This window comes from Psittacula echo (genome assembly GCF_963264785.1).
Source record: "Psittacula echo genome assembly, chromosome: 5".
In the NCBI taxonomy this organism is placed as follows: Eukaryota; Metazoa; Chordata; class Aves; order Psittaciformes; family Psittacidae; genus Psittacula; species Psittacula echo.
The window spans coordinates 83925962-83950676 of record NC_137739.1 but is presented as its reverse complement, the minus strand read 5'-3'; the positions used below and the strand labels follow the sequence as shown (position 1 = coordinate 83950676).

Genomic DNA, 24715 nt, shown 5'->3' with positions numbered 1-24715 from the left:
TAAGCAAGTTATGCATTTAGAGCTTGGTTTAAGGTGATTCCAAGCTGTATTGTGCTTATTGAAGAATTCTGCATTCTGTAGCCTTGTCATATACCTTCCAGAGGATCCTTACGTGCTACTTGATGTGGTTGGAGCCAGATAAGTGACGGATGCCATGAAATACTGGCAAGATTTTAACCAAGAAGAAAATCAGTGAAAAATCAGGAAATTCTTCTTTGGTCTGTTTCTGCCATGTGTATTCCACACTATTTGGCCTGAATGGTATGTTCGTACATAAACATGCTTCTTTTAATAGTGCTAAAGCTAGTGTGTAGTGTGCTCTTAATAATGATGTAGGAGCAGATCTTAACTCCGGGTCTTCCTTGTACAAGTCTTAGGGCACTCACTGAAGCAAACAGTGGTGGGCACTCATCAGAAAGTAAAGGCTGCAGCTACATCACATGTGTCTGCACCATCTGTGCTGGTGGTGGACGATGCTCCCACTCGGAGCTGCTGAAGGGAGAGGCTGCAGTAGGCGTCTACAGCTTTCTCCTGGGGCAGGGAGACCTGCCTGCAGATGATGTGCGCAGACGGGAGGATCTCCTGCAGCAGCTGCCTGAGCTGCAGGAGGTTGCAAAGCATCAGCAAGGCTGAGAAGGAGCTGGACTCCCGGTTCCAAGCGCAGTCAGCAGTGGACCCTCAGCTGCTGCGGTGTGGCTGCTCCATCTCTGGCAGTGTTCAAGGCCAGGTTGGACAGGGCTTGGAGCAACCTGCTCTAAGGGATGGTCTTCCTGCCCATGACAGGGGGTTGGAATAGGGTGAGCTTTAAGGTCCCTTCCAGCACAAACCATTCTATGATTCCATGAGAGTTTTGTCCATCTGCTTATTAAAAGTACTGCATTATTCCAAATACTTTGCATTTAACGATAGCCTCAGTACATCCTCTCTAAACTGGTATGTATCTCTTCTAAATGTCAAAGTAGCTGATGTCTGCGTACAACCTCGGTAGTGCAGGAGTTACGTTTGGGACTGAGAAGGTTCCCTTGTTCTCTTAGGTACAAATTGCACCTTCCTGTGTCATGCTGAGTGTGGTGTAAAAATGCTCTGGGAAAAGCTGCTTTAACAAACTGTCATGGCATTTCAGTAGGAGAATTGATATTGGCACGAGTGACCGTGAGGAGCTTTTCTTGGCCTTATTCTCAACACAGGTTTTGCTGTGTAGCTTTGTGTCCTTAAGGGCAATGCTCTCAACCTCAGAATCTTTGTGTCTCAAGGGAATTGAACATCCAGACTTTCAAACAAACCTTTCTCCTGCCCTGTCATTGTCTTGTTGATCAATTTGCTTTCATTGCTCGTTGAATGTGTTGGAAGACTGAGTCTTAATTTAAGACTTTTTGTCTTGAAATGCAAAGCAAATTCCTCTTATGCTTTCTGTTGGACTGGCCTCCATTTCAACTCATTTTATGAGTTTGCTCATGGGTTATAAATGGTGACTCCTGGAAGTTGCTTGGGTTGTAGTTGCAGTGACCCTGTAGATCAGAAGAAACCATTCTGTTTGGGTTCTTCCTACTGTGTTAATCTCTCTTCTCTCTTACTCTGAGGTACCTAACAGCTTAGGTGGCCGATGACTCCCTTCCTTAGCTATCACATTTTTACCCAGGGAGGATGATTGTTAGAGGTGTGCCTTCTATCTAGTCTCTATTTTCTATCTCCAAACTTACAAGGCTGTCCTAATTTAAATGGTGTGAGTTTGAATAGAGGCTCTTCAAAAATCACAGCATTTAACCTAGCCGGCAGGACTCCACAATCAAATAAAGGGGACCAGTCACCTTGCATAGTGTTGTGGTTGAGTTGGCATCCTCCCTGCAGCAGGCACGTGCTGCACCAGCTGCACCAGGCTGCTCTCTGTCCTGCTTCCGCAGCACCTTTGGCAGCTCAGGTAGGTGTCAGGATGTGTTTCTACATCGTTGCTGCTCTCCAGGAGGGCAAAGCTTGTAGGATTCTGGAAAATTAATGGGCTGTATCAGTATAAGGAGTGAAAATACACCTACTGCTCGTTGTGAAGGGGTGACCTTTCCGTTGTTCCTCTGAATGTGATGATTAGGATAATATCATATGTCACCTTAATGTCTGAGTGGTTGTTAATCGTAAACTGCAGATCTTGTGTTCTTTATGGCTTATCTTGTTAGGAATTCCTGTACTTGATCTCATGCTCTTCCCCTGCTACTTATATACAGGCTGCACTCCAAGGGTGAGCGCTGAAATAGACCGGTGCCAGTGAAGCTGCACCTCTTCCTTGGTCAAAGGGAATTGCTGCCCAGCAGAGGTACTCCAGGAATCCCGTTAGCTGGTTCCATACAGTCTGCACTGCAGCCAATTTTCACTTGGATTTGTCTCTGCAGTGGTTCATCGCCTGCACAGAAAGCTAAATATTTATGAAGTATCGTGTTAGAAATTATTGTTTTCCTACCCAGGCAGCTGCTAGGAGTGCCAAACTTTGCCTTGTGCTGACAATACCGTTGCCTAGCTAATCATGGGAGCCAGGGATGGGCTTGCTGTGCTGATCATCACACACCGGCATAAGAGATAATGAGCTGCTGACAAGGATGCATCTGGGATCCGGCCAAGCGTTGCATTGCGTGAGATACTGCATGCTGCCGCTTCCTTCCCAACAAGGACGTTGGATTTCCTGTTCCTTAGCATAGTGTCACCTTGCTGTCTGTAGCTCACTGTATACTTCCTTGTGTATCAGCTTTAAAGAGTAATTTCTTTCGTGGAGAAAGCAAACCTTGGCAGTGTGAACATCAGCTATGCACCTAGGTGCACAGTGTGTGGTGTCTTCTCCATGTCGAGCTTGCCACAATCTTCATTCTAGTAATGGGATTGTGCTGATATCGCAGGCAGTGATGTCTTAATCAAGATTTAAATCAGTGCCTCAGCAGACTCAGTGGTACTTGGTGGTACTGGTACTGATGTGCCTGTCCATGTGGCAGGATTTGAGGGAGGAGAGCAGTGCATTTGCCCATTGCTGCTGCCTTCTTCAGTACTGGGGGTGGTTTCACTAGAAAGACAGTAAGTGCCATTTATGCCTTTTTGGACATGCATACCCTACTTGCAAATTCTGGGGGTTTTGCCTTGCCACCTTGCCCCTGAGCTGTATTGTTATGATGGAGTTGGGAGGAATTTTGTCCTAATCCCTTCTGCTCTTCAACTCCGGTTTCGGATGTGCCAGTTGGGGGATTACCCAGATGTCTGAGTCGGTTTATGCTGACCTATGCTTTCTCAATTTACTTTCAAATACCAGTTAAGCCAATGCAGTAAATTGTATTTCAGCTTTCTTGTCATGTATGAATAATTTAGTCCTTAAATCCTAGAGCTTGGTCCTAGTTTCTTTAGGAGGACATACCTGAGCTGTGTAGGGAATAACGTCCCTGCAGATGGAGAGACTGTGCTGCCTAAGTTGGTGGCTCTTGGTACTTAACATGCTCCACTCTGAGTTCTTCACCCTTCAGCAAAGCGTGCAAGTCTGTGCCCTTCATCCTCTCGAAGCTCATTAATAATATGAGCTGGACACAGGCATTGAAGGAAAAGTCCATCTCGGAACAGACCCCTGCTGGGAAAGCCAAGCTGTGAGCAGCTCTGCACTTAGGAAAGCTAATGGAAATTTCCAGGGAGGGCTTAGAGAGCTTAGTGACAGCCATAAAAAGTAAGTAAATAAGAACTTGCCTAAGTGGACCTCACTGTCCATGACTGACACAGTGTGGAGAATGGCAATTTTTCACCCCGAAGCCCTGGGCAACAAATGTCCTCCTTACTGCATCCACATCCAAGAGGCAACATGAGCCGTGCTGCACAGAGCTTCTACCTGTGCCTTGGAAAATGTAAAATGCTCCCAGCATTTCCGTGTCTAGAGTTTGATGGAGCAAAAGTTAAATGCTTACGTCACCTGAAAATGTTCATTTCTCCAGTGTAAGCTCTGCTTCTGTGAAATGAATAGTCAGGCCTTGATTTGCAAATCTCCCAGGAAACATACTGTGTGAGCCTTGCTGATTTACAGAATTCAAGCAATATTTTGCATTGGGAGTTAAAAAACCTTCAGGCTTTCTGAAATGGGGAGATTGCACTGTTTTAAATAGGTGTGGTTAAACCAGAGCGAACCTGGGAGCTTAACTGGAAATCTGTTTTAAACCAAGGCAATTGTGGTTGTCACACACATCTTGCTGTGTACTTGAGTCGGTTTAAGGTGTGATTATGTGATCAAGTTTCTACTGCAGGTGTGGTCTTAAAGCTGACAATCCATACAACAGTAGCGTTTCTTTGATGAAATCTTTGTTATTAAGAAGGGAAGTGATGATCTATGTATAAAAGAGAGCACCCAACCAGTTCCCTCTGTTCAAATATTTGCTTTCCTCACTGTACCTTGGTGCAGTCTGAAATATCTCTTCTGCAACTTCAATCCAAAGGCTGGAAGACCTGATGGGGAGCAAGCTGGATGTTGGTCTGAGGGCTGTGGAGAAGCAGATGTGGGTTCTAGGTCAAAGAAATGCAGATGCATGCAAAAGAGAGCAAAGATTGTGCTGAGGTAGGGAGTGCCAGCTGTTTGTTCTGAGCCACTTGTCTGGCCCTTCAGGGAGACACACTCAGTCCAGTCTAAACAGCCAAGTTCATGTGGTGCTGAGGATGTTGAACTCCCATCATGGCCAAGTCTAATGGCCTCAGCTTAAGTCTGCTCATCGGTGTTCCCAGAGTCAGCAACGGGAGCGGTGGCACCAGCTCCTACAGGTCCTCCTATGGGAAAGGAAAGCAAACCCCTCGATTCTCTGGCAGTAAATGAGTAAATAGGACTCTGGCAGTGAAATTCAGTTGATAAATGGCAGCATTTAAAACCAATGTGCAAAGTCATGTATTAAATGGAATGACTATTGATTTGGTCATCCAGGGAAAGGTACGAAGTGGCAGCGTGGAGTTAGAGCAGACTTTCCTGTCCAACAGCCTGACTGTACAGTAGTGAGTCTCTGCAGAGCAAGGGGGGCAGAGGGACAGGAGTTTTTAACCTGATGTACTGCGTGTCAGCTTGGTACCATGGTGCTTTTGCAGAAGTGAGATGAATCGAACTCAGAGTATGTGTGTGCATGCAGGAGCTGAGCTTTCTGTGCAGTACAGGAATCACGTATTTTGGCCTTTGAAGTCTTCTGGTTTCATGCCTTGGGAGCTGACAAACTGGCAAAGACAAGCAGGGCACACAGAGCACCTTGGTGAGGAATAATAGTCATGTAGGTGGCTGTGTGGACCATGCGTGTACTTCGGAAAGCATGAAGAAGTGTGGAAGGAGGGGGAGAAGAGCATGGGTCAGTTTAGCTCTTGTGTAATAGCTGCAGATCCAAAGCAAACTAGGCTTTTTATGGAAATGTTGACTACCAGGTCAGAAAGTCTCCATTGCCACGGGAGTATGCTACTTTGCAAACAACAAAGTGTGACAGCCAAGTCTCAGTGTATTAGAGGGGATGGAGCAGCCAGACAGACTGGCATGGGTTTAGTGATAGGTGCTAGGTGGAGAGCAATTAATACTGAGGTCTTTCTAAATCAGCATCTCCCTGGCAGCTGCTTCCATGGGGTAGGAAGCAGCACAGGCCCAGCTCAGCACAAATGAAAGTGATGGCTCATTCCTTCCTGTAGGCGCCATACATGGTTTTGCTGACCTGATTTTCCCCAGCTCTTGCCCTATGTCCGAACCTGGGGTGCTGGCACCCCAGCAGCCTCCAGCACACTCAGCTCTGCCATTGCAGCATGTCTGATCTGCAGCATCCTCTGAACTGGGGTTCCTGCCAGTTCTGCCCAGGCAGCTCATTACAGGCACAACAGCTTTTATATGTATGTAAAACACCATGTTTGTGCCCGAGCCAGAACCAGCTACCAACCACTTGCTCTGAATCCTTCCTTCACATTATGAGATATTAGGAAGCAGTTCTTCACTATGAGGGTGCTGAGGCGCTGGCACAGGGTGCCCAGAGAAGCTGTGGCTGCCCCATCCCTGCAGTGTTCAAGGCCAGGTTGGACACAGGGGCTTGGAGCAACCTGCTCTAGCGGAAGGTGTCCGTGCCCGTGGCCGGGGGTTGGAACTGGATGAGCTTTAAGGTCCCTTCAACCCAAACCATTCTGTGATTATGGGGCTACCCTTAGTTCATGCTCTGAGACTGCCTGCAGTGTGGTGCAAGTCCAGCTCTTCAGACACAATTCCCTTCTGCATATGCAGGATCTATTTTGCTGTTAATTCTCCACCTACCACCATCAAATGTCTGCAGTCCAGCAGCCATGTGGTAGTATACAGCCTGGTTTTGAAACCCACAGCTCACACATAGCAGCTGGTGTGTCAGCATGGCAAAACACCGAACAGAAAGTCTCTTCCATAGTGCTTCTGGAGGTGGGAGATCTCCATCCTGCCTTGGACTGCACAGTGTGTGCCTGTCCTTTGAGATTTCTGTAGGGCACAGGGGAAGCTGGATTTGCTCTTACCCTCTTCCAGTCTAACTGCTGGCCTTAGAAATAGTGGGAGACACACTTAGAGCATTATCATTATGGTGGTTTAGGTTTTGTGATTGCCTGTACTCTTCAGCAATGATGTGATAAAATAGCTATGCAGTGTTAACCTTGCCTGTTCCTGTGATTAGCCAGCCCCGGCTTCATGCATCTTTTAGGGAAATGCACTGTGAAAGGTTGCCAGAGCATTTGCTTCTCTGTTAAACTTTGTAGCATTAGCTGTAAAATTCATGTTTGGGGTTTTTTATACACGCAAGGAGTTGATCCAGTACAAAAAGCAGTACAAACCCCTTTGTGCAAACTTGTCAACATGTTCTCTACATCTGCCCTTGTTCCACAGTGACTGTCAGTGAGAGGGCTGTATGGAGATTTATTTATAGGTGGAATGAGAACCATTTGCAAAGAAACTAAATGTCAGATAAGAGCAGTGTTTTACTTAACATTACCTAGTGCAAGGAATGCTGGCAGGCACCACAGAGAGAGCCTTCCTATTCCAATTCTTTGCTTAACAGTCACTTGGAGTTAAGGTAACCTGATTTTATATACACAATTGGATGTCTTCATTTCCTGAAAATCTCTCTGCTCCTGTTGCTGTGCCTCGGTGCTGATATTGAATTGAAATGAATGGAATATTCCAGAGCAGTCTGGGTAATACAGGGCTTCGTGTTTGCAAGGGTGTTTATGGTTATGAGCCCTTTAAATGAAAATGTGAACTGAGCTAGATCTCTAGTTTGTGTAGGGCAGGAATCAGTGCTGTCCCTCGTGTTCTGGGGATGTAATGTGTGCCAGCTGGAATAGTGTCCTCTCATGCTAATATGTTTTCCTTCTTTGGTGTTGCAAGGGCCTTAAACTCTGGAGTTGAGTACCACTGGGACCAGATGAATGAGAACGTCTTCACTGTGCATTCCAGCAGCAGGAGCACTGAGCGCCCTGGGTGAGTCTCCTGGGTGTGGGTTAGGGAGACCTGACCCTTTCTGCTGCTTTTGTTACATCTGACAGCATCACCTCTTCTTTGTTCCTTTAGCACTGGCTGCTTTAAATATGCAGTTACCCCCCTCATTTGGATACTGCCTAGTTGGGTCACCTGCCTGCTTCCAGCAATTGACCCTCGGTGCCCCAAAGTGCTGCCAGTGGTAGTGAAGTAAGATGTCATTCATGGTCTCTGTAACATCCGTGAGCAAGCTGCAGCAGGAACATGTGGTGCTTGATGCATCAGAAACACAATGCAAAGTAAATGGCCTTTGGAGGATAACTGAAGAATGGAAGGTTTCACAGAGATGAGTGCAACTCCATTGGGCAGTCCTCGTGACTGATTTCGTCCCTTTAGTTTCTGGTCATAGAACAGTTATTTCTGAGCAATAAACCCTAAAAATGCAGCTAAATCCCTGTTGGCTGCTTCATCCAGTCTGGTGATGCACAGATTAGTTATTCTAAACATGAGGGTGGTGCTACAGACCCTTGCTTCTTGCCCCAGTGATGAGTACTGTCTGTAAGCCAGCTCTTCTCAGCAAGAGGGTGACAGTCTTGTTTCTCAGTTGTGAGCTTCAGGATCCCAAGGGAGTTCTGAGCTGGTGTACGGGATGGTATCTGTGCTGTCCTGCAGCCTTGGTCTGATTGAGGGCAAAAAATAAGCCATAGAGATTCTTTACTCTGCCATGTGAGTGGATATTGCCACTACTCATGGGTTTTGACAGCACATATCAGTCTTGCCTGATAGGCTTAGGAGCAGCTTGAAGGCAAAATATTGCTCAAGAATGAGCTGGCTCACAGAGCGAGCAAGCAAAGTGTGGCAGGTTTCAAAACCTTATGAAAAAAGGTTGTGAATGAAGCAGTATTTCCTAGAATCTCTTTACCATTCCCAGCACTTACAGTCAGAGGTCAGTTTTGGAAAGAGCATCCAAGCACTGTCAAGACTCAGCTCTTGAAGTGTCATACACTTCAACTCTGTGATGCTGAGAAGCTAATGAGCCTTGAGGTGGTTCCTGTTGTTTACTTTTGAGAACAGAGAATTTCTCCTGTCCAACTGGAACAGGCAGAAATGCTTGCTGGAGTGCATTCATGTCTGATGCTGACAAACCAGGAGGTCCAGAAGAGGGAGGGGATACAGGCTGTGTCCTTGGGAGTTAAAACCACCCTGCTGACACGCAGAGGAAGGTTGTGTGTGTGTCTGTGGTCCTGTGCTGCACATCCTGTTGCCTACTCAACTCAGTGACCCCGAGACAGAGTTGTACTGAAGGCTTAGTGATGCTGCAGGAATCTCTATCTATGCCTGTCAGATATGCTGCTTCTATGGAAGGGTGAGTGGACTACAAGACTCTATTGGCTTAAAACTCAAGGGACCAGCCAGCTGAGCCTGAGAGGGGTGTCTACATGTGTGTGTGTCTGTGTAAATAAGTGCAGGGCACAGTTCCTCCAGCCCCATCTACATATTGGCTAGCCCATGCCTGCTTGGAGTGGAGGCAATAAGAGGCTCAGATAGATGCTTCAGTCATGCTGGGGCTCTTTGCCTCCAGTGCTCCTGGTCTTACTTGTTTTTCTCTCTTTTCAGAACCAGCAGAGCCACATGGAGGACAGACAGAGACATGGGCCTGATGAACGCCATAGGCCTGCAACCCCGAAACCCCCCTACCTCTGTGACTTCGCAGGGTACCCAGACCTTGGCGCCTCAGCTGCAGAATGCCGAGACCCAGACAGAGAGGGAGGTACAGGAGCAGGAATCCGCCTCTGCGGGGACTGGGGAAGGTAGGAGCTCAAGCAGTGATATATCTGACAGAGCTTACCTCATTGAACAAAGGGTTTCCATGTAGCTTCCACATCTTATCAATGCATTTGTGCATTTGGGGGTTGAAACTAGATAATCTTAAGGTCCTTTCCAACCCAAGGCATTCTGTGATTTGAACACTCCTGTTGTATCTTCAGCAAAGATTTCTCCAGCCTAATTTGCCTGCAGCCAGGCCAAGGTGATCAGGAGAGTGAATCTCTGTTCTTCTTAATGGTGAAGTTGTCTTTTTTACATACTTTTAGAAGGCAAAATGAACTCTTCCCCAGAACTTTGTGTCTTTGTAGAATCAGCTGTACTGGCATCATTCCTCCTGAACTCTAACCATCCGTAAAGTTGCAGACTGTTAAGAATTATCCTTTCTGCCTCTCTGTTAGTTTAGCTTGGTCCTTCCACCTCTGCATCTAAAACCTGTGCAGGATTCACAAGCTCAGCACCTGGACACAAAATAAAATCCTGTAAATCACTTCTCACAAAGCAGGTATGAGTATTCTGTTTTGTCTGGTCAGTGAAGACTTTGATGAGTGTCCAGCCCAAATATGCAGAAATGTCTCTAGTGTTTTCCAGTCCAGGAAAACTTAGCAACACATAAAGAGCTGGAAGTAGCTGATGTGCAATTCCTATATGAAGGTAAAATCACTGATCTTTTGAAAGCATGATGGTCTTGTCCAGGCTTCCTGTCTCTATACTGTAGCATTGTGCTTGAATCCAATTCTGAAGGCCTGGCTAGGATGCAGGTGAGCAGTGTGTATATATATATATATATATATGTGTGTGTATATATATATATAGGAAGGACAGAGAAAATCAAGGAGACAGTTTTGAAGTTGTTGGTTCGTGGTGAACCCACTTATCTTTGGGAAGCAGCCCATGACATGCTTGTTTGTGACTGTATGCTTGCTTGTGCTCTGTCACTCTGGAAGATGCTTTTTGGCATGTGACTCTTCCAGAGTTTCTGCTGTGCAGCATCCAGCATGTGTGATAAGGCTTTTTTTTACTCTGATCTCTGCTCTTCTTTTCAAAGGTAAGTGTCTTATTCTTGAGCTGAGATGAACCTCTCCTGAAGGTTAGTACACTTGAGGTGTGTGAATAAGGCTGGAGCATAGGATATCTGGACTAATACTGAACTTGTGAGACCTTGTGTGCATACACTGAATGTAGTATGCAGACTGAGAACAGGGGATGCTGTGGGACTTTCCTGCATCAAGGCCATGATGGCTGATGCTGCAGGCTTGGAGATTTTTCTCTGCTGTGTTAAACCAGTGGAATTCTCCAGTGCTGCTTCTCTCTGCTGCTGTTCTGAATCATCTGAAGGTTTCATTATCTCATTCTTTCTAGTTAACCTTTCGATGTTTAGAACTAGGTCATGGGTTTTAACTAGACCATTAATGAGCTGGGGAAGGGTTGTCCTTTACCAGTGCCTTGGGCAGGGTATCTCTATAAAGAAGCAAAATGTAGATAACAAACCTAGGACAGAGACTTTTCTTTGTCTCCATTTTCTGCTTGGAAGAAGATTGGCAAGTTCCACATCTGATGCAGTTTGTGGCTCAGGTGCTGACTTACCACATGTCCCCTTGCAAGTGGGTCTCACCTGCAAAATGGGCTGTCACTCTCCTGTCTCTTTTGTAAGGAACAAAGGAGTTATTCCAGGACAGATACATGCACTGGAGATGCACCAAGCAGTCTTGCCCTGTAGTTGATCAGTTTTTATGTCAGTTACATCCTCAGTGGAAATTCCTCAGCAAAGGCTCAAGAGCAGCTCAAAACAGGGAGCTGTCAAGGCATTAACTATTGGAAGAATCATGTAGGATCCAAAACCCCAACTGTAATCTATGGCAGAGGAATAGTACAAGGACCCAAAATGAAGCAGAAAGACATATTTTCAGCTACTGTTAAACAGCATCTCAGCCGGTTAGCCAGGGACTTGCGACGTCAGTGCTCTGGTTCATCCAAGAGTCTTCATGCTTCACATTACACTTGAGCCCCATTGCACTCCTTGTGACGTTAAGATTACTGTTTTCCCAGCATCATAAACTCCTGTGATGCTCATCCAGTGTGTTCATGCAGGCTAGATTAGACCCTGTGCTTCTTTTCTGATGGTTAATTTGCCCACTGCATCTACCACAGCTCATCTGTTGAAAGGGAAACTGTTTCCTAATAGCAGGATCTAGGTGTCAGGGACACAAAGGAAAAAAGAGCAAAAATGTGCTACAGCTAACTTGGTTGTGACCTAAGGCAAATTATCAATCATCTACCAAATGGGAATAAATCTTCCCATAGCACAGTACACCAGGGGCTGTGCAGATTAATTAGTGTTTTGTATGGGGTTTTAAAAGATGTAAATCACTACGTAAAGGCTTAGCAGCATTAGCAGCAGCAGAATGGATACATCAGATGTGATTCAGAGTAATGTAAAGGAAAGTGGTTTAGTTATCACCTTGTCATGAAGGGATAAAAAAAGAGCAAAAACCTTTCATGTTTAAAAAAAGAAAGAAAAAGAAACGGTAGTGCTACCCCCAAGAGTGGGTTTCTGTCCTATGTCCTGTCAGCCCCGCTGCTGTGGGGAATTCTGGCTCAGGGCATTTCTTGCAGATATGTGCTTACTGTACAAAAAAGAAGTATGCAGAATTGCATCAGAAATCTAATTAAGCTCTGTGCGGGTATAAATAGTTTCCTTTTCTCATGCAAAGCTCTGCGGGGACTTTGCTGTTCTGATTATCTTTCTACCTCCTTTGGAGGAATGAGTATATAATGACTTTATTAGAAGTGAATCCCTCTAATGTCTATATCTTTTTGGTTTGCAGCAGTTGATAGCTGCCTTGTGAACTCTGCTCCCAAGCCACACATAAACCAAAGAAGTTGAGAGAAAACTAGGAGAGATATCATGAACATCTAAACCAGTGTTTCAGCTGTTTCCTAATTATTTAAGCTGACAGACATAGTGGAAATAGTGATGGAGCTGTAACTTTGAGGCACTCTTAATTAGAAACAATCTGTTGGGAGTTATTCTGTGCTTTCCCTTGCAAATGGACAGGGATGACGGGGGAGGATCTGTGTTCGACTGGCAAGTTAATTCTCACTTTAAAACCAGCAAAAATTTCTAATGAGATTTAATAGTCCAAAGCTTTAACCTTCAGAAATTGTAATTCCTGGTCCAGGCTGGGTCAGGCTGTTGGATCTATGGAATAGGGTAGAAGTGGCAGTAATTGTGTTGTGGTTTAAGCTCAGCCACGCAGTCTCTCTCTCACTCCCCCCCTTCCTTCCCCCTCTGCTCCCAGAGGGATGGGGGGGAGAATCGAACGAATGTAACTCCCACTGGTTGAGATAAGAACAGTCCAGTAACTAAGGTATAACACAAATCACTGCTGCTATCGCCAATAGTAATAATGATAAGGGAAATAACAAAGGAAGAGAATACAACCGCTCACCACCTGCCAACTGATACCCAGGCCGACCGAGCAGTGATCTAGCCCTTCTGGGTAACTGCCCTCAGTTTACATCCTGGGCATGACGTGCTGTGGTATGGAATACCTCTTTGGCTAGTTTGGGTCAGGTGTCCTGTCTCTGCTTCCTCCCGGCTTCCCCTCCTCCCTGGCAGAGCATGAGACTCACAAAGTCCTTGGTCAGAGTAAACATTACTGAGCAGCAACTGAAAACATCGGTGTTGTCAGCGCTGTTCCCAGGCTGAAAGTCAAAAACACAGCACTGCACCAGCTACTAAGGAGAAAAATGACTGCTACTGCTGAACCCAGGACAAACTGTCAGGGATGCAACTGCAAAACGTGCTGCAGGCTGAGGGAGAGGGACCTTTGCAGAGCTGCAGGACACTTGTTTGGTTATGCACCCATGCTGTCGCCTGGCTATTTACAGTATATCAGTACATCATTCCGGTAATCCAGTTGCTTAAAAAGAAAATATACCCCACACTTAAAAAAGAAACTTGATGGAAATAGCTGGAAGGCGGTTGTCATCTCCTTCCCTATCATCTGCATTGTCGTTGGGGCTGAACAATCTAGCTAGCTCAATGCTCATTGTTCAAGTAGGCACACGTTATGAACTACTGAAGTTGTAGCCATCTGAAGGCTTGCTGTCAGTGGATTGCTACTTTGCCTGTCTCTGGGGGAGCAGCATATTGACTACTTTTGTGCATATAGAGATTTTAACCTATTTGCTTTAAGTGTTGCTCACCAGTCAGCACAAATTTCTGTCACATCCAGCTGCTTTCAGAGGTTGCAGCAGATACCTTTGAGAAGAGAAAGGGCTGTAAAATGAAGGTTTGGGTTTGTGGGCTTCAGTCTGTTCAAACTGTTGGTAGCAAAAAGACAGCACATGCAAGTGAAACTTGCCTGGTATGAGCAAAGCATCCCAAGGATACTGAAGGATTCAGATGTGATGTATGTAATTTATTTAATCTGAGACATTAGGAACGTGTCAGGGGGCTGGATGGGCAGGAATACCCTGTCCTCAGCCAAGCCTCATGAATGATAAAGAGAAACATGTTTTACATTAGCTGAACGTGTTCCTGCAATGCTGTTGTCAAATGTGATGTGATTTTTGTGCGATTAGTGTGGAAATGGGAATCGAGACACCAGGGATCAGCTTCCAGATCTGCCTTTTATTCTCCAAGTAGAAATGTGGGTAGATCCCTTAGCCTTTCATCTGCCTATCCATCTGTAAAATATGTGTCATATGTACTATAGAACTGCAAATTTCAGATTATCTTTAAAAGCCCTCTGAAAAGCACTACCTAAAAAATAGAATCAGGTTCTAGAAGCATGTACTACACAAGCCTTTAGAGTGTGAGCTGCTCCGAGTACCTGGCTCCCTTGGGATTAAATCATGGGGGCTACTTTTAAACTCTCATTACCAAAGTAAGTTTTACTCATAGAAATCACCAAGGTGAGATATTGCTAAGAGAATTTTTACAAGTCAAAGCTGGTGTGTGTCTTTTCTGAGTTCTGTGGAGTTGTTTGATTTAGCTGCTTTTAGAAAGGAAGTGTGAACCCTCTTCTGAGCTTGGCTGGGGAGAAGAGTAACCGGTAGTATTTCTTCTGGCACTAAGGGAGATGTGAGTATTCATTGCTGGTTATGCTGTGCTCTGACACTCCCTTTCCTATTCTTATGCAAGGAGTGAATTCATTTAAAAATGGTGATATTTTTATCTTTGAGCATCTGAATTAGTGGGTCAGCTCACACCTCCAAGCTATTATTCCATATTCTCTGAAGACTTACATCTCTCTGCAGTGCTTACTCTTAGTTCTAATTCTGAAGCTTTGTTTGCAAGCATGGCTACTAACTGCTCCTGGGTTTCGAAGGAGGAAAGCTGAAAATAGGCAAAAATTCAAGAGCGGTGTTGGTATATCCCACAGCCTGATCTCATCTCTGCTTCTGTGGGCTTTGCTCTTTGTCAGGTGTGTGCTGACTATGCCGAGAGATAAACAAGTTGTAATTCCCGTAAGTACTTCAGAGACCACTTCATTTAAGAGTGGAAATGCTCCTGCCTTATACCCAGCTCCATTGAAAGTATGCCAGTTGTTTCTGCTTTGTAGGCTTCTGTGCCAAACTCTGATCTTGCTGGAAGATATGGCAGAGGACTTCTGAAGACAAATGCATTAGCTAGGGAGTATTTTGTTAAATGTTGGAGCCAGTAAGCTAGGTTGACAGAAATTACTCTCAAGAGTGATGTTTTGTGTCTGTGTTTGGGATAGACAGGGCTTTGGACCTCTGGAAAGGTCACTTCAGTTAGAATAGAAAAGGTTTGTAGGAACAGAGCACTGGGGACACAACGCTAATAGTTACTCGTATTGCAGAGAGAACCATGGGTGCTGCTTTTATGTCCTGTCAGGCACAGAACTTGTGTCCCAGTCCAGAGAAAGATAAGACTGTGTCTCAAGATTGGTTCCTTCTATGTGATGGATTCTGGTAGAGGGACAGCTTAGGTGGAGAACGAATTGGCAAGTGTTGTACTTACAGTGGTACTTCACACATTGGTACTTCACACACTGGAGCTGGAGCTGGTTAGCTCAGTCTTCTAAATTTTGTCTGTAGTATACTATGAGGTTTTTCTGTATTTCTGACTCCAGAGAGTCAGAAAAGGCTTAGAAGGATGAGAGCTTAAGATAAAGGATTTTACAGAGCCTGGGACTTCAGAATGTAGCTTTGAGCATAAAATGAGAGAAGAGGAATTGCTTTCTCCATACAGAGAATTAGATGTGCTGTGCTTGGTCTGCTCCTCCACAAGCTCAGGTTCATGGTCTGAATATGCCTAAACCCTGTGGAGTCTGACGGAAGTGTCATGAGCATGGGGTTTCTCTCTGTTCTGGTTTTGTTCAGCTGGTGGTGCAGGAAATGGGGTTTGGCCACTGCAGCAGGTTGGAACTTCCAGCAGTCTGGGGTGTGGGGTTTACAGCATTGCTGCTGTTCTGGGTGGGTGCCTGTGTGCACACCGTGAACCTCCACCAAATGGAAGTCAGCTTATTTCACTTGCACTGAGCACTGATGCAGTCTGCACTGGCAGCCTGGTGAAGGAACGCGTGTGGGAGTCACCAGGCAGTAGAAACGGGCTCTATGTGAAGCTGTGCTATAGCTCAGCTCAGGGAACATCACACAGGAAGCTCAGCTCTGAACCAGGCAGCCAAAGGCATTGTCAAAACCTGCGGGGGGGGGAAGGGAAGGACAAAAAGGTGCTTGTTAACTGCTTGGATGGTGTCTTTCTGGAATTTCCAACACTGCTGTGTCTCCATGCTCCTCATCTGAAGGTTCATGACTGCTGTGGCATCAGCCCTTGCCTGTTTTCTCAGCAAGTAGCTGCCTCAACTGGATGTTCAGCCATGGCATGTGGTAATTAAGGGGTAGAGAAGAGCAGGGGGTGCTTTGCTGTGCTCTGCCTGCATGGACTCCTCTCGTGAAGCACATGCTTGTAATGCTGAGGAGCACTGGCCGGGGATTCTTGCTGACTCGATGTTCCAAAGCTCCAGTATTGGGCTGGTTTATAGTAAATGATCTGTCAGGAGCACAGTACCTGCTGTTTCAGGACTTGTGTAGATAAGGCTGGCTGGCTGGCATGTCTCTAAGCCAGGTTGCACATCTTGGCTTTCTTAAGCTTCCCCTCTGGCCTGGCCAGATGGTTCGTAACAAAGTGCTTACACCTGTGCCCTCAGAAGGAAGTGATGACTGAATCCAAAACCATGCATCTCAAACCTTCCACTTACTTCTGCTCTGATTAATGCTTCAATATCCCCTGGCATGCATGGTTTTCACACTGAAGTTTCCAGGTTAATAGCTGCCTCTGTTCTCAGTCTTTGTGCAGGTCAGCCAGGCTCCTAGTTCATGCATCAGACACATCCTGAACAGGATTTCCCTGCAAGAGTTCTGGGTCAGGCTGTGCCCAGGGGTATTTGTGCTCACTCTTCTAGGCTCTGCTCCAGATTCTTACGAGGTTACTGGTGCCTCTGTGGTCTCACTGAAGCTCTGACCAAGGAGCTCTGTAATTGCTGTATGCATAGTGGGTAGAGCAGGCTTACTAACTTCCTAGCAGAAAGGGACTTACTCTGCTTGTGAGAATGAAATTTTTCCCCTGATGTCCATAGTATTTCTACAGCAGGGCAGCATGTCAGCAGGCTTGCTTGAAGATGGAATTAGCCATACCCTGTGGTGGAGGAAGCTGGTTGTGTTCCATGCAAGTACTGCTGAGGAAAGGGAACAAGCTGTCACTGACTGACTGCACACCATCTTAACAGCTCTGACATACCCCAGCTCTCGTGTTGGATACATGATCTCCACCCCACAGCCCCAGTCACTTTTGCCTTCCTACTCAGCGTGGCATTTTGATTTCTACTGTGTTTTAACTCCTGCCTGCATCCACTCTTGTTGACATTTGTGTTCATCTTCTTGGAGCCAGGAGAGCTTATGGCTTTCCTCTCTCATCTAATCAGCTCTGCAATAGCATCATGGAGCTGGGAGTGAGATTTATCTCTTTAATAAGAATCATCAAGATCCCACTGTGGAATGGTTCTAGCAGTTTGTGATTACGGATTGTTTTCCCCTGATGGTCTGGGTAGGGTTTGTAACAAAAGGAGGATGCTGGGAAACAGAACTGGGTTGGACTTTCCTGCCATGGGGATTTCATTTCTGACGTGGACTGTTTTTCTGTGAGATTTTGTTCTTCTTCAAAAGTAATCTTCAGCAACCAAGACATCTGACAGTGGCTCCTCAGAGCTCAGTACAGCCTGACTGTGAAGGGAAAGTTCAGAGACAGACAACTATAGATCTTGAAAGATGTTTTTTGCATTCCCTAAAGATACCAGTCAAGGGCAGCAGGAGCCTACATACTTGATCTTTCCTTGATCAATGGTGATGTGGAAGCACAGACCATGTTCTGTAGCTGCTGTCTGGTCCTGGCCTGTGTCCTCTCTGATAGCAGGGAGATGGCCATCATGTGATGCCTGGGGTATTCTCAAACAGGTGAAGTAGGAAAGGTCACAGGACTCTTAACACCGTGGTGAGATGTTTGGCTTATTGCAGGGCAAACTGAGGTTTTTCCTCCTGCTTTGGAGGACTGGCTGGGCTGTCTCTGCAGCTGTGAGAAAACACACTGCTTCTGACTCTTCTTTTTTTCCCCACCTCTATGGCTAGATAAGAGCTGCTTCTCCAGGGCTTGGACAGGCAGGTCTGTGAGGGATACCTGTGGGATTGGCCAAGATCTTCTTGACAGAGTTCAGTGCCTTTGGCACTCACCAGAAGTTATAGAAATAAAATATTGGGCTCGCTCTGGAAGAAACCCTATCTTCTATCCCAGCACATGTGCACTGCGTGATGCATCTACCCAGCATTGCTTTCTCTTTGTGTTGTATCTTGCCTTGTAAATCCACGTTACTTCTGCTTTCTCTTGCAGGTGAAGGTCCAGACTATGGGGCCAGTGGGGAGGATGCCCTGAGTAGGATCCAAAGGCTGATGACAGAAGGTGGCATGACTGCCGTGGTCCAGCGGGAGCAGAGCACCACCATGGCGTCCATGGGCGGCTTTGGCAACAACATCATTGTGAGCCACCGGATCCACCGCAGCTCTCAGACCGGTGCAGAGTCCACCGGAGCTGAGGGCACATCAGCACTGCAGTCCACCTCACAGCAGATGGCAGCTGAGCTGGAGGGACGGATCCTTTCAGAGTCTATGCAGCTCTCGGAGCATGGCCTGAGCCCGCGGACAGCCCCTGGTGGGAGTGAAGGACAAAGCGCTGGGGACCTGGACCTGCCAGAGCAGGCCCAGTCCTCCATGGACACTGAGGGACCAATTGAATACAGTGACTTAACTAATAATAACCATCTTCCTGACAGTACCAACTTCTATAGTAATGACAGCACCAGTGGGGAGTCGCGGAACAGGTAGAGATTGAGTTGTGTGTTGGTGCTACCCTTGTACTGCTCAGCAGAGACCTGTACCTCACAGCTGGCCAGGAGCTGGAAGAATAGGAACACGTGGCTCTGAAAGGATGCTGGTGGTTCAGAGGGCTTCTCTATCCTGGGTGAGTGGGGAAGGAATAAGGACTGCAAGGGAAGCCATGGGGAAGAAAGCATACTTAACTTCCAACATTCCCACTGCTGAAGAGTTAACAGGAATATGAAGTGTACTGGCTGCACATCATGAAGATTTTAAAGCCCCTTGGGATCCCCTGCAATTTGGTCAGTGTCCTCCTCTATAAAGCTTCTTTCCTTTCCTTTTCCTGCCCTTTTATGCCCAGGGGCTGATCAGTAGAGTGAAGAAAGGAAACGGGGCCTGCAGCATCCTTCTGGAGACAGGCAGTCCTACTGGGCAAACCTGGGTGTGATGCTCCAGCTCCATTGCTGCAGTGGAGAAGTCTTCTAGGCCACAGCCCCACTCCGTGGCACAGTGCTGCTTCCCCCTCAGTGTGGAGTTCTGAGGCCTCTCCTGTCTGCACTGTGGTCTTTTCTGGGACGAACTGGGCTTTGCCATAACCTGCATGGCTCAGGATAAGCTCACGGGTGAGGGAATCTTTCCTTTTTAGAGAGTTAGCGTAGTACTTGGCAGGAACCTCAGCAGAGCTGCTATATAGATGGGTAGAGGGGGACAAGGGCTATTGCTCTCTAGTCAGGATGCAGTTCAAGCAAGGATATTCTAAGCTGTGCCAATATTAACATGAATGAGCCATCCCAGTGGTTTCATGTTGCCGGGACTGAGCTGCACCTCCTTGGCAAGGGGGCAGGAAATGTCTCTCAGCTCCAGGCCAGGGTGTGAGGTATGGGTCTGTGATGTAAGGTGTTGCATGTGAAATCTTGACCTTGTACATGTAGTTTCTAGTGGAGAATTCCAGGCTCTGATACTTTGTTTTTAGTCTCAAATGTGATTTTCCTTTTCGTTTGTAACTCTCCATCCCTAGCAGGCTTGTGGAGGAAGGGCGGGGAGAGCGTGAGTGCTGACGAGGGAAACACCAAAGATCAATGTCATTAAAACATGACAAACCCTTGCTTGACCTACTGTCTTCATTTGTGTGCTGTTGTCTCGGTGTTTGGCCCTGGGGAGTAGGTACAGCAGAAGCTCAAGGGGGAAACAGGCTCAGCCTTTGAGTTGAAAGCCCAAAACTGGGAACCAGGGAGGAGCATGGTGGAGTCTTGATTGCAAATTGCCTTTTAATCAGTCTGGAGATGAGCAGGCACTTCTGTGTTTCCCATCACTCGAGTACTGCAGCAGGGAGAAAGAGAAGCATTTCTCGTGTCCTGCTGAAAAAGGTATGTGGGGATGCAGCACTCTTATCTCAGGCAAGCAGAGAGTCCTGCTGACCTCTCAATGCAGAGAAGGGGTGCAGTGCCTGCCTGTTCCGGATAAAGGAATGCATGTCCCTGTGTTACCACTCTGCGGTGAGGGATGCTTCCCCTGCTGCCTGAGCACCTGCCTGGCTCCTTTTTGCCCTGCAAAGACATTACAATAAATAAGGCTGTCATTAAGCAGCACTCAAGCTCCCAGTCAGAAGAGTCTGTTAAAGAACATTAAGCAAATCTTCTCTTAAATCACAGCCTGGAAATGAACCTTAAATCAAATCAGCTGCTGCCAGGCCTCATTGCAGAGTGTTAATGAGGCTCTAAAACCTGCCCTGAGCCAACCACATCCCCGATCTGACAGGAGAGCAGCCTGAAAAACGGGATTCCCTTGTGTGGTGAGGAGGGTTTTGTGCATCCCTGTATTGCCTCAGTGTGGGGTGGCCTGAGGATGTGCTGGCATTTGGGAGCTGGAGGAGCTATGTCTCGGCTCAAGACGGGCAGACAGGGCAGGGCTGTTTACTGCTCTGCTTGAAAACAAACTGAAGCAGAGGCTGGAGAAAAAGGCTTCTGCTTCAGCTCAGCCTGGCAGCTCCTTCCCTCTCCCTGCATGATTCCTGGAAGAGGCTTGAGGCCCATTCTTTGTAGATGTGTTGCAGAGCACTTACAGATGGCCAGAGCCAAGCTACCTACAGAAAACTTTCCATCATGACTGGAGAGAGGTCTCCTGGGATGCCTTGCTCCAGTGCTGTGCAGAGGCCTGAACCCTGCCTTGCTGGGGACTTCCCTTGGTCCAAACCTGTTCCCATTGGAGATGATGACAGAGCAAGTAAGTGAGCTCCAGTGGGAGCTGGAGCAGACCACAGCTGCTGCCTTTGACATGGACTCAGGACATGTCTGAAGCTCCAAAGCAGCTTTTCATTCCGCACTTGTGGGGGAAACTCTTCCAGATGAGGTAAGGATGGAGGCTTGATCAGAGCAGCAGCTCTGACGTTTCTCCTAAGTTGCTCTGTAGCTCTGGCCAAAGGGTGGTAGCAGCTGCAGCCTGACTCCTGTGTTCATGCAGGCTTTAGGCAGGAACAGTGGGGCAGGATGGGTGTGGGTGGGCTTAATCCTCAGATGCTGCCTTGGACGTGCTTTGTGGATGACCTCCTGTGGCCACACAACTAAGCAGTGGTGTGGGCTTGTATGTACAGAAAGCAATGCTTTCTATTTGAGTTTCAGACCTAGAATCTGCCAAGCTCGGGTTCTGTCCCTGCCTGAGACCTGTGGGAGGGAGGTGGGTTGGTGGGAAGAGGGGGAACAGGAGGGAAGGTTCACCACACTTGTACCGTGGGCTCACTTTTCTCCCCTCAATGCAGTTTATTTATGATGCGTTCTGTGCTTCTTGTGGAACAAAAAATGGCTTTAAACTGCAGAGGGGAGATTGAGATGAGACATTAGAGAGAAATTCTTCCCTGTGAGGGTGCTGAGGCGCTGGCACAGGGTGCCCAGAGAAGCTGTGGCTGCCCCATCCCTGGCAGTGCTCAAGGCCAGGTTGGACACAGGGGCTTGGAGCACCCTGCTCTAGTGGAAGGTGTCCCTGCCCGTGGCAGGGGGTTGGAACCGGATGAGCTTTAAGGTCCCTTCCAACCCAAACCATTCTGTGATTCTATGAACAAAACTCTCTCCCTGCCTTGGATTACCCTGTTCTGTCCCAGCAGTGTTCCCTGGCTGGTTTGGGCAGGACTGAGCTGACCTGTACCCTCTGCACCCATGGGATGGCTGAGGCCTGGAGCCCTGCACAGAGCAGGAGGCGGTGGCATTGCGCACATCCAGGCCAAGCACAGCAGCAAAGCTCGCAGCTTCCCTGCTCTCTGCAGTGTGATAACGCAGCGCTGAGGCAAGTGTCCTGCCAGGAGCAACATGGAGATTCAACAGGATCTGCCCGAGGAAACCCGAGCAGAGCTGTGTGTGCTTGGTGGCCCCATTTAGGAGGCACAGCGAGAGCTTTGCTGCGTAGGAGCAGGAAATCATCTTAAAAACCAAAGCTTTCCTCATCCTCAGCCTGTCAGGAGCCTTTAAATGTGCTAACAAAATCCTGGGGAAAGCAGAAACACAAGGATTTTATTTAGCTTTCAAAAGGCCTTTGATAAAATCCCTCATCAGAGGCTATTAAAGCAACTGAGTCACCTCAAGGGTGAGGGGTAGAGTCCTCCTAGAGCCGTTTGAGGTGGGAATTGGAGGCACAAGTAACAGCCAGTTCTTGGTGTGGAAGGAGGTTAATGGTGGGTTGGTCGGGTTTGGTGAGAGCCAGTGTTCTCTAAAAGCCATAATGAGCTGGAAGAGGAGGGGAATAGCTGAAGATACAGGGTTATTTAGGTTAGCTCGGCAGAGAAAAGATGCCACAAGCCTGGGGCAGTGGTTGGAGCTGCTGTGCAGGAAGGGGGCTTTGTATGAATCCTTCACGGTGCTCATCTGAATGCTCTGGGACCAAACCAGCACTGCCTGGAGGGGAGACCTGGGGCCCATGGGGGGCTGCGAAGCCCTGGGACAGCACTTGTCCCTATGACCCCCTGTGTTCCATGCCATGTCTCCCTCGCTAACCTGTTGCTCCATCTCCAGCACCTCCATTTGTCTCCCAGAAGCCCCACACCATACCCACATGTGGCCAGTGTGGAGTGACCCCTGTAGCTGGGTGGTGAATGGTGGCCAGGAGCTGTGCTGGGCAGGAAGGGGAGGGCAGGGACCAGGTCACAGCCAGGTGCATGGGGATCTCTCCTCCCTGGCATTACTGAATGGAAGCTGAGCCAGGTCCTCTGCCCCACCACTCAGGCTGCTGGCCAGGGGGTAGCTCCCCTTTCTGCTTGGACTCCATCTATCAGAGAAGCTGTTCTCCAACAGGAAGAGGCAAATTAGTTAGAGGATGCAGCACGGAAGCCATCCACTGCTAACTGGGATCTCAGCGTGCAAATCAGAGCACCACGTTGGAAGGGACCTCAAGGATCATCTGGTCCAACCTTTCTGGGTGAAGCATGGCCTAGATTAGATGTCCATTGATGATAATGGCTGATTGTTATCACTGTGAAGTATTTTCCTCTTGTGTCCAACCGGAATATCCCCAGGAGTAACAACATCAAGCCACTGCCACCTCTGCCTGGAGGAGGCACATGAGGGGTCTGGGGGGTCACAGCAGCCTTTCATTTCCAGTTAATGCTGGGGCCCCTTTCTCTTCACCCCCTGGGGAGCAGGGGCCTCTCCTCCCTGCCCTGCTGCCCTTGCATAGCTCCTGGGGAGGATGCTCCTTACAGCCTGCTCAGTGCAGGGGTTTGTTCCCCACCACAGAAGCACTTCCCGGCTCTCTCCCTCTGCTCCCGTTTGTTTTGCCTTTCCAGCAGTTGTTGCTGGTGCGTGGCACTGGTGGGAGCTGGCAGGGATCAAGCAGTCCTTCCTGGGATGCTGGCTGCGGGCATCAGCTCCATCCCAGCCAGGAGCTGGCAGAATCCCAGAGAGGGGAGCATGAGGCTTCCCCTCTGCTCCCATCCAAATCAACTCCCAACATCCATCCTCTGTGCCAGGGACTTGCCTGATGATCCGGGCCAGGCTCTTCCAGGTTGGTGGTGCCATGTGGGAGGCACTGGGGGCCCTGAGCTCCAACAGGTCAATGGGACAGGCCAGGTGTGAGTGATGGAGAGGTGAGCAGGAAGCAAGTGCCACTGCTGGAAGAGGCAGAAACCGAGGTCTCCAGGAGCACCCATTGCTGAAACTGGACCATCAGAGCAGCAGGGGGGATCTGCCCCCACTGAGCCTTCCCTGCAGCCATAGCTGGCAAGGATGGTGAGCTGCAGGCTGGCTTGGGGGCTGTGGTAGCCACGGAGTTTCCCTTCCTGTCCTTGTGTCCAGCCCTGCTCCAGCTTGGCTGGAGGAGTTGGACTCTGAGGTCTACATTCTTCCCAAGGCTCCCTGGCCCTCCAGCTTAACCCTCTGAGCTCCTCACTCCAGCTCTGCAGAGGCTGGGTAAATAGCAGACACTGTGCAAGCTGTCCTGGTAGTTTAGGCTTGGTCCCTTCTATTCCTTAGGCTGAGCTATGTGTCCAGGCCATTATTCCCACCCAGGTGGGTGCTATGGGTACACCGCTGCTACAGCTTTCCCCAAACCAATTCTGCTCTGGGCCAGCAGCTCCTGGGGTGATGTCCAGGAGGAGAGGACGTTCCTGTGCAAGGGCTCTCCCCATGCCCTGTGCTGCTGGGGCTCTCCCATGAACAGAGGTTTGGGTGCCCAAGGGCAAGGATGCTCTCCTGGGCTGTTTCAAAGGCTGGTGCTTGGCAAACATGGGCTTATGCCCCCACTGATGACATTTGTGTATGAACCTGTGTCATTTTGCTGCAGGGATGAAAGTACTTTTATCCTCGAGGATTTTTTGGCAGGCAATTGCTGCCTCAGAGCACACAAAGCCATGTCCCTTCCTGGAGTTTAATGCTGGACCCCTGATACCATCGTAGCTATTAAAGCCTGTTATTAAACCCTCAATCTCCAGCTCAATAATACAGTAATACCCTGATAGGATCAGGGGCTGGCTCTGATAGAAGATGGGCATTGCCACCCCATTGCAGGAGAGCTTTAATTCACACATCATTTGTTTCCATGGCGTGCTTTGGAGGGGAAGATGAG

The 24715-nt window shown here is 47.9% G+C and overlaps 1 protein-coding gene across 7 annotated transcripts in view; it reads left to right on the top strand.

The window, feature by feature from the left end:
- AMBRA1 (autophagy and beclin 1 regulator 1) overlaps positions 1-19775 on the top strand; it is a 133426-nt gene extending 113651 nt beyond the window's left edge. For 4 of the 7 annotated variants that reach the window (XM_080617551.1, XM_080617547.1, XM_080617546.1 and 1 more), the window contains 4 exons: positions 7358-7450; positions 7541-7657; positions 9065-9258; positions 18189-19775. In XM_080617551.1, coding sequence (XP_080473677.1) covers positions 7358-7450; positions 7541-7657; positions 9065-9258; positions 18189-18679 — 895 coding nt within the window. In that variant the 3' untranslated portion in view covers positions 18680-19775. Of the gene's footprint in view, positions 1-2216; positions 2265-7357; positions 7451-7540; positions 7658-9064; positions 9259-18188 lie in introns of those variants that run through there. The other 3 variants (XM_080617549.1, XM_080617548.1, XM_080617550.1) reach the window with 2 other exon arrangements.
- Positions 19776-24715: the final 4940 nt, after the last annotated feature.